This window comes from Hemiscyllium ocellatum, chromosome 1, assembly GCF_020745735.1.
Source record: "Hemiscyllium ocellatum isolate sHemOce1 chromosome 1, sHemOce1.pat.X.cur, whole genome shotgun sequence".
NCBI classification, from domain to species: domain Eukaryota; kingdom Metazoa; phylum Chordata; class Chondrichthyes; order Orectolobiformes; family Hemiscylliidae; genus Hemiscyllium; species Hemiscyllium ocellatum.
In genome coordinates, this window is record NC_083401.1 from 82,355,907 (window position 1) to 82,369,121 (window position 13,215).

Genomic DNA, 13,215 nt, shown 5'->3' on the forward strand with positions numbered 1-13,215 from the left:
ATAACGTGATGGTTGTGTTCTTGTGTGACCCCATGCGATATAAAAATCACGCAATAAAAATCGCACTTAAAGTGTTGGCAATACAATCGCATTATAGCCAACATATATTTTAAAAGTTTGAGCTTTAGAAACAATGTCTCCTATTTGTCAATTGCATTACAGCCAATTCCTATTGTCTAAATGCATGTTAAAGCAGAAAGACCTGACTCTTTAATTCAATTTCCTGACCAATAAAGGCAAGTATACGATATGCCTTCTTTATGGCGAGGAACAGGCTGGTGTAGGAGGGAGGGCTTCAGATATGTAGATAATTGGGATGCCTTCTGGGGAAGGTGCGACCTATACAAGAAGGACGGGTTGCATCTGAACTGGAAGGGAGCCAATGTCCTGGGTGGAAGGTTTGCTCAAGTAGTTCAAGAGGGTTTAAACTAGTATGGCAGGGGGGTGGGAACCTGAGCTGTATATGGAAGTGAGAGTTGATGAAGATGAGGCAATAGCAAGAGGATACCAGATAATGGGAAGGATTTTCCTGAGAAGGAACCAAGGGATCAGTTAAAGTGTGTTTGCTTTAACGCAAGGAGTATCAGGAATAAAAGTGATGAGCTTAGAGCATGGATCAGTACCTGGTGCTATGATGTTGTGGCCATAATAGAGACATGGGTTTCTCAGGGGCAGGAATGGTTGCTGGATGTTCCAGGGTTTAGAGCATTTAAAAAGAATAGGGAGAGGGGAGAAAGAGGAGGGGGTGTAGCACTACTAATCAGAGAGGGTATCACAGCTATAGAAGCTTCCATTGTCGAGGAAGATCTGCCTACCGAGTCAGTTTGGGTGGAAATGAGGAACAGCAAGGGAGCAGTCACCTCGTTAGGGTGACTCGCAGGCCCCCAACAGCAGCAGGAAGATGGAAGAATGCATAGGTCAGCAGATTTTGGAAAAGTGTGGACGTAGTGGGGTTGTTGTAATGGATGATTTTAACTTTCCCAATATTGATTGGAAACTCCTTCGAGCAGAAGATTTGAATGGAGCTATTTTTGTAAGGTGTGTTCAGGAGGGCTTCCTAACTCAGTACGTTGACAGGCCAACGAGGGGAGAGGCTATTCTAGACTTGGTGCTTGGAAACGAGCTGGGGCAGGTATCAGATCTTGTGGTGGGAGAGCATTTTGGGGATAGTGACCACTTGATATTTTGGGGCGGCACGGTGGCACAGTGGTTAGCACTGCTGCCTCACAGCACCAGAGACCCGGGTTCAATTCCCGACTCAGGTGGCAGACTGTGTGGAGTTTGCATGTTCTCCCCGTGTCTGCGTGGGTTTCCTCCGGGTGCTCCAGTTTCCTCGCACAGTCACAAAGATGTGCGGGTCAAGTGAATTGGCCATGCTAAATTGCCCATAGTGTTAGGTAAAGGGGTAAATGTAAGGGTATGGGTGGGTTGCGCTTCAGTGGGTCGGTGTGGACTTGTTGGGCCGAAGGGCCTGTTTCCACACTGTAAGTAATCTAAACTAAGTAACCTAATCTAAACTGCCTCACATTCTACATAGCAATGGAGAAGGAGAGGATTAGGCAAAATGGGAGGATATTTAATTGGGGAAGAGGAAACTATGGTGCGATTAGACATGAGTTAGGAAGCATGGACTGGGAGCAATTGTTCCATGATAAAGGCACTATAGACATGTGGAGACTTGTTGAAGGAACAGTTGTTGGGAGTGATGAATAAATATGTCCCTCTGAGACAGGCAAGAAATGGTAAGATAAAGGAACCTTGGATGACGAGAGCGGTGGAGCTTCTCGTCAAAAGGAAGAAGGTAGCTTACATAAGGTGGAGGAAGCTGGGGTCAAGCTCAGCTCTAAAGGACTACAGACAGGCGAGGAAGGAGCTCAAAAATGATCTGAGGAGAGCCAGGAGGGGCACGAGAAAGGCTTGGCAGAACGGATTAGGGAAAACACAAAGGCATTTTACACTTATGTGAGGAATAAGAGAATGGTCAAAGAAAGAGTAAGGCCGATCAGGGATAGCATAGGGAACTTGTGTGTGGAGTCTGATGTGGTAGGGGAAGCCCTAAATGAGTTTTTTGCTTTTGCCTTTACGAAAGAAACGAACTTTGTAGTGAATGAAACCTTTGAAGAGCAGGTGTGCATGCTGGAATGGATAGAGATAGAGGAAGCTGATGTGCTGAAAATGTTGTCGAATATTAAGGTTGACAAGTCGCCAGGCCCGGACCAAATTTGTCTTCGGCTGCTTTGGGAAACGAGAAATGCAATTGCTTCGCCACTTATGAAGATCTTTGCATCCTCGCTGTCCACTGGAATTGGACCTGAGGACTGGAGAGAGGCAAATGTAATTCCTCTCTTCAAGAAAGGAAATAGGGGAATCCCAGGCAATTACAGATCAGTAAGTCTCACGTCTGTCATCTGCAAGGTGTTAGAAAGGATTCTGAGGGATAGGATTTATGACCATCTGGAAGAGCATGGCTTGATTAAATGCAGTCAACACTGCTTTGAGAGGGGCAGGTCATGCCTCACAAACCTTATCGAGTTCTTTGAAGATGTGACTAGAAAGGTTGATGATGGTTGAGCTGTGGATATAGTGTATATGCACTTCAGCAAGGCATTTGATAAGATTCCCCATGGTAGGCTCATTCAGAAGGTCAGGAGGAATGGGATACGGGGGAACTTAGCAGTCTGGATAGAATTGGCTGGCCAACAGAAGACCGAGTGGTAGTAGAAGGAAAATATTCTGCCTAGAAATCAGTAATGAGTGGTGTTCCACAGGGCTCTGTCCTTGAGCCGCTTCTGTTTGTAACTTTTATTAATGACTTGGATAAGGGGATTGAAGGATGGGTCAGCAAGTTTGCAGACGACACAAAGGTTGGAGGTGTCGTTGACGGTATAGAGGGCTGTTGTAGGCTGTCGCAAGACATTGACAGGATGCAGAGATGGGCTGAGAGGTGGCAGGTTGAGTTCAACATGGATAACTGCAAAGTGATGCATTTTGGAAGGTCGAATTTGAAAGCTGAGTACAAGATTAAGGGTAGGATTCTTGGCAGTGTGGAGAAACAGAGGGATCTTGGTGTGCAGGTACATAGATCCCTTAAAATGGCCACCCAAGTGGACAGGGTTGTTAAGAAAGCATATGGTGTTTTGGCTTTCATTAACAGGGGGATTGAGTTTGAGTTGTGAGATCTTGTTGCAGGTCTATAAAACTTTGGTTAGACTGCACTTGGAATACTGCATCCAGTTCTGGTCGACCTATTATAGGAAAGATGTGGATGCTTTGGAGAGGGTTCAGAGGAGGTTTACCAGGATGCTGCCTGGGCTGGAGGGCTTATCTTATGAAGAGAGGTTGACTGAGCTCAGACTTTTTTCATTGGAGAAAAGGAGGAGGAGAGGGAACCTAATTGAGGTATACAAGATAATGAGAGGCATAGGTAGAGTTGAAAGCCAGAGACTATTTCCCAGGGCAGAAATGGCTACTACGAAGGGTCATAGTTTTAAGCTGGTTGGAGGAAAGTATAGAGGGGATGTCAGAGGCAGGTTCTCTACAGAGAGTTGTGAGAGCATGGAATGCGTTGCCAGTAGCAGTTGTGGAAGCAAGGTCATTGGGGACATTTAAGAGACTGCTGGACATGCATATGGTCACAGAAATTTGAGGGTGCATACATGAGGATCAATGGTCGGCACAACATTGTGTGCTGAAGGGCCTGTTCTGTGTTGTTCTGTTCTATGTTTACCATCCTATCTCCTTATGTGTCCACTTTCAGGGAACTTTGGCCTTTGGCCCAAGATCCCTCTGTACATCAGTGCTGTTCAGGGTCTTGCCATTAACTATATACTTTTCCTTAAAATTTGATCTCCCAGAGTGCAGCAATTGACACTCATATGACTTAAACTTCATTTACCATTTCTCCACCAATATCCACAACTGACCTATAACTCGCTGTATCCTTTGACAACCTTTTACACAACTCAAAACTCCACTGATCGTTGTATAGTCTGCAAACTTACTAACCCACCCATTTACATTTTCATCCAAGTCATTTATTTTTCACCACAAGCAGCAGAGGTCACAGATCCCTGCAGAATACCACTGGTCACTGATTTCCAACCTGAAAAGCAACCTTCCACTACTACCCTCTGCCTTCTGTGGGCAAGCCAATTCTGAATCCACGTGACCAAGTCACCGCGAATCCTATGCATCTTAATCTTCTGGATCAACCTAACATGAGGGACCTTGTCGAAAACCTTACTAAAATCCATGTAAACAACATTCATTTGCAGTATCCTCATTGATCACCTTTGTCACCTTTCCAAAAAATTCAGTCATGTTAGTAAGACATGACCTGTCCTGCACAAAGCCATGTTGACTGTCCCTAATTAGGCCATGTTTTTCCAAATGTGCATAAATCCTGCCCCTAAGCATTATTTCCAAAAGTTTTCCAACTGTTAATGTGTGACTCACAGGTCTATAATTCCCTGGATTATCTGTACTTTTCTTCTTGAACAGAGGAACAACATTAGCTATTTACCAGTCATTCAGGACCACTCCAGAGGCTAGTGAGGATACAAAGATCTTTGTCAAAGCCCCAGCAATCCTCCCTCTCAATAGGTTGGTGTAAATACTATTGGGCCCTGGGGACTTATCCACCTTAATGCTCTTCAAGAGACAGCACGTCACTTTTTTCTTGATCTCAAAATGCCCTAGCATATTAGCATGCTCCACACAAATTTCACGATCCACCATATAAGGGTGGCACAGTGGCTAGCACTGCTGCCTCACAGCGCCAGAGACCTGGGTTCAATTCCCGCTTCAGGCGACTGTGCAAACTCCACACAGTCATTCTCCCCATGTCTGCGTGGGTTTCCTCCGGGTGCTCCGATTTCCTCCCACAATCCAAAAATGTGCAGGTTAGGTGAATTGGCCATGCTAAATTGTCCATACCCTTAGGTGAAGGGGTAAATGTAGGGGGTGGGGTTGCGCTTCAGCGGTTCGGTGTGGACTTGTTGGGCCGAAGGGCCCGTTTCCACACCGTAAGTAATCTAATCTAATCATGTACTTCTCCTGGGTCCAGACTGTTGTAAAGACTATTTCAAAGTACTCATTTAGGATCTTGCCCACATCCTTTGCCTCTAAGCACTAGTTCTCTTCTTTATCTTTAAGCCATCCTATCTTCTCCCTAGTTATCCTCTTATTTTTAATGTATGTATGGAATGCTTTGGGATTCTTTTTAACCTTATTCACAAGATTACTTCATGGCCCCTTGTTGCTCTTCTAATTCCCTGGTTGAGTTCTTCCCTGCTTTCTTTATGTTCCATTTGTTTTCAATTCAGTTTAGTGGGATGTGGCCATTGCTGGCTGGCTAGCATTTATTGCCCATCCCTCGTTGCTGTTGACAGGGTTTTGGTGAGCTGCCTTCTTGAACAGCTGCAGTCCACCTGCTGTGGGTTCACCCACAGTGCCATGAGGGATGGAGTCCCAGGGTTTTGATCCAGCAACAGTGATGGAATACTGACATTATTTCCATGTCAGGGTGATGAGTGACTTGGAGGGGAACATATAGGTTGTGATGCTATATGTCTGCTGCCCTTGTCCTTCTCAATGGAAGTGGTCTTGGGTTTGGAAGGTGCTGCCTGAGGTTCTTTGCTAAATTTCTGCAGTGCGTCTTGCATGTAGTACACACTGCTGCTACTGAACATGGGTGATGGAGGGAGTGAATGCTTCTGGATGCAGTGCCAATCAAACAGGCTGCTTTGTCTTGGGTGGTGTCAAGCTTCTTGAGTGTTGTTGAGGCTGCACTCATCCAGGGAAGTGAGAAGTATTCCATCACACTTCTGACTTGTGCCTTGTAGATGATGGATGGGCTTTGAGGAATCTCCGCAGTATTCCTAGCCTCTGGCCTGCTCATGTAACCACTGCGTTTATGTGGTGAGTCCAGTTAAATTTCTGATCAATGATAACTCCCAGAATATTGATAGTGGGGGATTCAGTGATGCTAACATCATTGAATGTGATGGGGCAATGATTAGATTGTCTCTAGTTGGTGATGGTCATAGCCTGGCATTACTGTGGCATGAATGTTACTTGTCAGCCCAAGCCTGGAGGTTGTTCAGATCTTGTTGCATTTGGACACAGACTGCTTCAGTATCTGAGCAGTCGTAAACGGTGCTGATCATTGTGCAGTCATCGATGAACATTCTCACTTCTGACCTTACGATAGTCTTTGATGAAGCAGCTGAGGATGGTTGTGCCTCAGATACTACCCTGAAAAACTCCTACAGAGATGTCCTTGAGCTGAGATGATTGACCTCCAATAACCACAACTGTCTTCCTGTGTGTCATTTATGACTCTAACCACTGGAGAATCTGCCCCCGATATCCATTGATTTCAGTTTTGCTAGGAGTCCTTGATGTCACAGTCTGTCAAATGCTGCCTTTGTGTCAAGGGCTGTCAATCTCATCTCATCTCTGGAATTCAGCTGTTTTGTCCATGTTTAAACCAAGGCTGTAATGAGCTCGGGAGTTGGCTGGCCTGGGAACCCAAACTGGGTGTTGCTGAGCAGGTTATTGCGGAGCAGGTACTACTTGATAGAACTGTTGATGATTGAGAGTGAACTGATGGGGCAGTAATTGGCCCAGTTAGTTTTGTTCTGCTTTTTATGTATAAGACATATTTGGGCGATTTTCAACATTGTTAGGTAGACTATAACTGGACTGGAACAGGTTGGCTAAGGGAGTGGCAAGTTCTGGAACACAAGTCTTGATGGTCCCTGTCTGATTTTAGCTTCCGAAACATTACATATACTTGTTTTTTTTTCCTTTTGATTAAATTCACAACCTCCCTCATTATCCAAGGGTCCCTTACCTTGCCATCTTGTCCTTCCTCCTTACTGGAGCATGCTGGTCTTGAACTCACATCAACAGATCTTTAAACAATTCCCACATGTCAAATGTGGACTTGCCTGATAAAAGCTCCTCCCAATTACCACTTCCTAGCTCCTCCCTAATATTGATGCAACGTGCTCTTCTCCAACTTAGTACCTTCCCACAAGATCCTGACTTATCCTTATTTGTAGCTGCCTTAAAATTTAAGGAGTTGTGATACTCTTTGCAAAATGCTATCCTACTGAAAGGTCAGTCACCTGGCTAGGATCATTTGCCAATACAAGATTCAGTATGGCACATCCTGTAGTTGGATGATCCACATACTGTGGAGGAAATGAGGACTGGAGATCAAAGTCAAGAGTATGGTGCTGGAAAAGCACAACACGTCAGGCAGCATCCGAGGAGCAGGAAAATCGACATTTCGGGCAAGAGCCCTTAATCAGGAATGCCCTCCTGATGAAGGGCTCTCACTTGAAACATTGATTCTCCTGCTCCTTGGATGCTGCCTCACCTGCTGTGCTTTTCCAGCACCTCACTATCCACATGCTGTTTCAAGAAACACTCTTGGATGCACTTAACAAAATCTGCCTGGGCGAAGCGTCTTGCACGAAGGGAGTCCTAATCAATATTGGGGAAGTTAAAGTCATCCACTGTGACAGCTCTGTTTAAATTGCATCTTGCCATAATCTGCCTTCATATTTGTTCCCCAATGCCTCCTTGGCTGTTGGGGGGCATATAATCCTGTCAGAGTAATTGCACCCAATTTGATTTTGAGCTCTACCCATATTGTTTCAGTGGGTGAGTCCTCCAGTACATTCTCTCGGAGTGCAGATTTGACATCCTCCTTGATTAGTAATGCAACTCCTCCACCACTTTTATCTTCCCTTCTGTTTCGTCTAAAACAACAAAACCTTCAAACATTGACAAGCCTGTCTCTCAACCAAACCTCTGTAATGGCCACAACCTCATAAACCCATATACTGATCTAGGCTTTAAGCTCATCTGTGTTACATAATACTACTTGCGTTTAAATATACACACTTCAGCCCATTATTATCATCATGTTCATTTACCTGTGTCTGCCTGCCCATCCTTTCTGATTTACTGGTCCTAACATGTACCTTCCCCTCAATCCCTCCATTGCTGACTTGCTGTTCTGGTTCCCAGTCCCCTGCCACTCTTATTTAAATCTTCCTGAGTAGCACTGGCAAACCTCCCTGCGAGAATATTGGTTCCCTTTAGCTTAAGTGCAAACCATTTCTCTTGCACATGTTACCCCTGCATTAGAAGAGGTCCCAATGATCCTAGAACCTGAAATGCTGCCTGTTGTACCAGCTCCTTAGCAATGCATTCATCTGTACCATCTTTCTATTCCTTGCCTCACTAACATGCGGCACTGGTAGCTACCCGGAGATTCCTACTCTTGAAGTCTTGCTTTTTAGCTTTTCTCTTAACTCCCTATACTTATTCTGCAGGACCTCATCCCTCTTTCTACCTATGTCATTGGTACTGATGTGCATAATGACATTTGGCTGCTGACCCTCCCCCTTAAGAATTTCATGCACTCTCAGAGACGTTTTCCTCACAGTGCTGATCAGCCATGGTAGCTGAGCCAACTTGTCCTAGGATGGTCCTTGGCGGAGTCTCTCTGTTGTCCTGTATAGGATTGCAACAATGTTCCCTCTAAATTGCAGCTCCAAGGTTTTGTGATTAGTGTTGGTTCACCCTGGTTCCAGAAGTCGCTGCTGCACACGAACCTTGGAGGCCCATACAGCCGGAAAGAAACTTAGAGAGAACACCATTAGCAAGTAAAATGAGTAATTATGTACATTCATAATTATGTATGTTATCATTATTGCAAAAGGAACTGAGGTGATATGTCAACTATATAGTGCACCAATGAGACAATATTTGGAGTGCTGTGTGCTTGATGCTCATCATTAAAGGAAGAATGTAAGTTTGTTAGAAGTGGTTTACAGACGAATGCCTAGAATGTTTGGATTGCTGTTAGAGGAAAGGTTGGATATGTTACACTTGTATCCATTAAGTTTGTATGTAAGAGGTGACCTGGCTGATGCATAGAAGGTTATGAGAGGCCATAACAGAGTGTATGTGAAAAGGGTGTTCCTCTTTTGGTAAACTGTAGGGCTAGGAATTATTGTTATGGAAGTCATCTTCCATTTAAAACTGAGATGAGGAGAACATTTTTCTCCGAGAATTGAGAATTTTTGCAACACTTACCCAAAAGGTGGTGGAAGTGTTGCCTTTCAATATTTTTAAGGCAGAAGTAGAAGTATTCCAGGTTATTTTTCACTCCTTTGTTTCAGGTGTATAGGCTGCAATGTGGAGTAATACTGCTCCAAATTGTATGCTTGTAGGTTCATACATTTAAAAATGTGTTTACTTTCTGATTGTATGTGGCACCCCTTTTTTTAGCTTTGCTTGATGTTTATTCCTTTTGCTTTCTTTATAATTCATGATATTTTCACCAGCTATGTTTTTATGCAATGCATATCCAAGAATTTTGAACAATCTTTCAGGAAAGGTGCACATTATATTTGTAGATATGCATTATATCTTCATTTTCTCTAGATATGAAGTCGATCTGTTATATGACTTTTCAGACTTTTCTTATCTCTAGGGTTTGGGAGCAGACAGCAGAAATCTCTACCCATTCTTGCTTCCAATCATTCAACTGAGCACAGATGTTTCTCAGCCACCTCATGTTTATCTGCTGGAGGATGGTTTAGAATTGTGGTGAGTAGTCCTTATTGTGAAACTTCAATCTGAGTTTTTTTGTGGATTGATCGAACAATTAAAAACTAAATATTGATGCAGCATTATGCACTGTCAGTCATGGTCATGTTTAGTAGATGGGTATTGCTGATGTAATTTCTGACCTCACCTGTAAAGCAAATTATAAACAATAATTTCTATTAAGTTACTTTCCTATTCACACCTCTGTATTAATTGCATTTTTATTTCAATGTGGAGACATAATTTAAGGAGAGAAATTCATATTTTAGATGCAGAACGAATGTAGAATTTGAATATAGAAAGTATTCAGATGCCAACAGGCCAATTATTTTTGCCTATCCATAATTGTCTAGAGAGCAATTGAGAATCAGTGCCATTGTTATGGCTCTGGAGTCGCATGTAGGCTAGAACATGTAAGGACAGAAGTTTCATTCCTTAAAGGAAGTTATTGAATCAGATTTTTTTTCCCAACAATTGAGAATGATTTCACGCTCACTGAACTCTTAATTGCAGATTCTTATCAAATTCATATTCTTCAATCTGCCACAGTGGGATTTCAAAATGGGTCCCCAGAACATTACCTGGGTCTCTGGATCAACAGTCTAATGATAACATCGCTAGACTATCAGCACTGATTTCCACTCAACATTTACTTTTTTGTATTTTTCTCTGTAACCTTGCCAATGTTTTAAAGAAAAATCACCAACTGATGAGAAAATCCAAAAGCGCAACTCTGTCTGAATGGGCTATGTTTGGAACGTACACATGGTTGATATTGGGAATTAATGCACAATCAAATTATAATGTTTTGCCATTTCGTTCAAATTAAGATGCAGATGTCAGTTGAGAAGAGCTATTGAGTAAAAATTTTGGTACCTGACATTGAATTATTTTGCTGATGTAATTTCTAACCTCACCTGTAAAGCAAATTATAAACAATAATTTCTATTAAGTTACTTTCTATTCACACCTCTGAATTAATTGCATTTTTATTTCAATGTGGAGACATCATTTAAGGAGAGAAATTTGTCAAGCACTATGTTTCTAGATGATGTAGTCACATACTGCAGAAAAGAGAGACATACTACCAAATTGATTTTGAATTCACCAGGATGAATGCAAGAATGCCAAATTCTAATTGATCACAACAGATCATACTACTGTACTGGAGAAAGGCTGCAGCTTGGCTGGCAAGTGAACTAGGCATTGCTTTTGAGAATGTAGATTTATTTCTGTTAATTCAGATAAGTGATCTTTAAATCTGCAACTGCTAGCAAAAATTTCTTTACATGTTTTAATAATGCCCATCTCCACTCATATTCACTTTTCAGACAGACCAATCCGACTTTTCCCCCTTTTCTTGACACATTAATTAAGAAATTTGCAATTTTGGGTTTTCCACTACTGTCTACCCTGAACCTATCTTCACTAGTCAATATACACTTTGGGATCTGTTTATGGCTGTTCACACTATTATCAGCAGTCTTGTAAATAGGGCCCATGCCATTTGCTCACCCTACAACTTTGCTGTAGAAGAAGAGCACATCTCATGGGGCAGTGGTTATTCTGGTCAAATCACAGTCCAGTAATCTTGCAAGTCAGTCAAGGACCAGTTCTTGAAAAGTGCCTCTTCTACCTAATATTATCTTGGAAAGACAAAGACTAGAATAAATCTCAGTCTTAAATTGACCTCCCTTTATCTCAAGTTGAGAGTGTGGTGCTGGAAAAGCACAGCAGGTCAGGCAGCATCTGAGGAGCAGGAGAATCTACATTTTGGGCATAAGCCCTGCGTCAGGAATGGGCTTATGCCCGAAATTCCTGATGAAAGGCTTATGCCTGAATGTCGATTCTCCTGCTCCTCAGATGCTGCCTGACCTGCTGTGCTTTTCCAGCACCACACTCTCAACTCCGATCTCCAGCATCTGCAGTGCTCCCTTTCTCCTCCCTTTATTCCAAGACAGAGCCATCTGGTCCTAGACTGTCCCATGAAGGGAAACATCCTCTCAGCAATTATCTTGTCAAGCCCCTCAAGAATCACATATATTTCAATGAGATCTCCTGTCATTCTTCTAAATTCCAGTGAGTAGAATCCCAACCTATTTAGCCTTTGTTTATAAGACAGCTCCTTCATAACATGGGTCACCCCAGTGAATCTTCTCTGAACTGTTTCTAATGAAAAAATATCTGTCCTTAAATAAGCGGACCAAAACAGCTGTCGCACACCAGATGTAGTCTCACCAGCAGTAAGACTTCCTTCATCTTATATTCCAAACCCCTTGTAATAAAAGCAAATATTCCATTAGGCTTTCTGATAACCCGCTGCACCTGTGTTCTAGCTTTCTGTGTTTCATGCACAAGTCCTGTTGTGTTGCAGCTTTCTGCAGTTTTTCTTTATTTAAATAATGGCCCCATATCTTCAGCAGTCTTATACTCCTCTGCAACATGGTCCAGGTCAAGGCATGAGTGGCATTAAATCTGCTCTCCACTTCCAGTCAGGTGTTATGCAATTGTGTTATGAGCCATAGTCGCAATGAGTGGCTCTTGACTTCAGTAACCGGTTTTGTAAGGCAGCAAGACCCTTAACTGCATTGCATACACAAGAGTTCTCCAGGATGGAGGAGTTGTGGCAATTGTCAGGGTAGTGGACACACCTCCAGCAAATGGTAACAGTGATCACAGATTACCTGAGCATTAAGGGAATGGAATCTTTTCTTCTTGATGAATTCTGCACTGTTGTGATTCGCCCCTCTCAGTGCCATGTGTGTGCAGTGAATGGCACCCTGTACGTGAGGAATCCCAGTTATGTTTCCAAATCCTACTGCCTGCCTTGTCATCCGAAATTGAACTGGTGTGACCTTGTACGGGTGGCATAGGTCAATGGCCTGATACATTTGGAGGTGCATGACTAAAAACATTCCATACAGGAACTTGAGGTGGAGATGCAAGTGACATATCCTGCATGTGAGGGCTGAGTATACTTCACCATAAAGTAAAATATGCTCTCCCCTGATAATGAAGGATATTTCTCCATCATCATCTTCAGGATCAGCATGTGCAGCAACTTGGTGAAAGTGTCATGCCAGCTGAGTGAATGCAGCATGTCATCAGAAAGGGAGTGCCTGCAGTGCTCTGAAACACTTCCTATCCCAGACCCACATCAAATGTGCAACTTCTCACTCCATTCACTGCAGACCAACATGACAGATGAAGAAGCAATATTACCTGGCTCCCATAGCATCTTTGGAAGTTACATGAGCAATTTGTTCCCCTTCGACCAGTATTAGCCTTTGGTAATATTATTGCTTTTCTGTTTAAATAATTGAGATGCTCATGTTATATTTAGCAAGAATCAGTGGCATATGACTAGCCTTCTTTGATGAGCATCTGATGCATAATTACCTTCACTCTGCTTGCATGGCAAATGGGTGATGAAATGAGTGCAAGTTAGATACTTCTGGAGTTTGCAAATGGCTGCTTCATGCATTTGTTGCCACAATGATTAAGCTTCCCACAAGCATTGATTTCGTCCTCTCAGCCGTGAAAGTGACTCTTCAATTAACTCATGAGGACAAAAGTGGGTAG

General features: G+C 43.0%; 1 protein-coding gene across 1 annotated transcript in view; it reads left to right on the forward strand.

Annotated features, from left to right (window-relative positions):
- ipo11 (importin 11) overlaps window positions 1-13,215 on the forward strand; it is a 476,887-nt gene that overhangs the window by 236,133 nt on the left and 227,539 nt on the right. Inside the window, exon 21 of the mRNA XM_060823716.1 lies at window positions 9,518-9,633. Coding sequence (XP_060679699.1) covers window positions 9,518-9,633 — 116 coding nt within the window. The remainder of the gene's footprint in view (window positions 1-9,517; window positions 9,634-13,215) is intronic.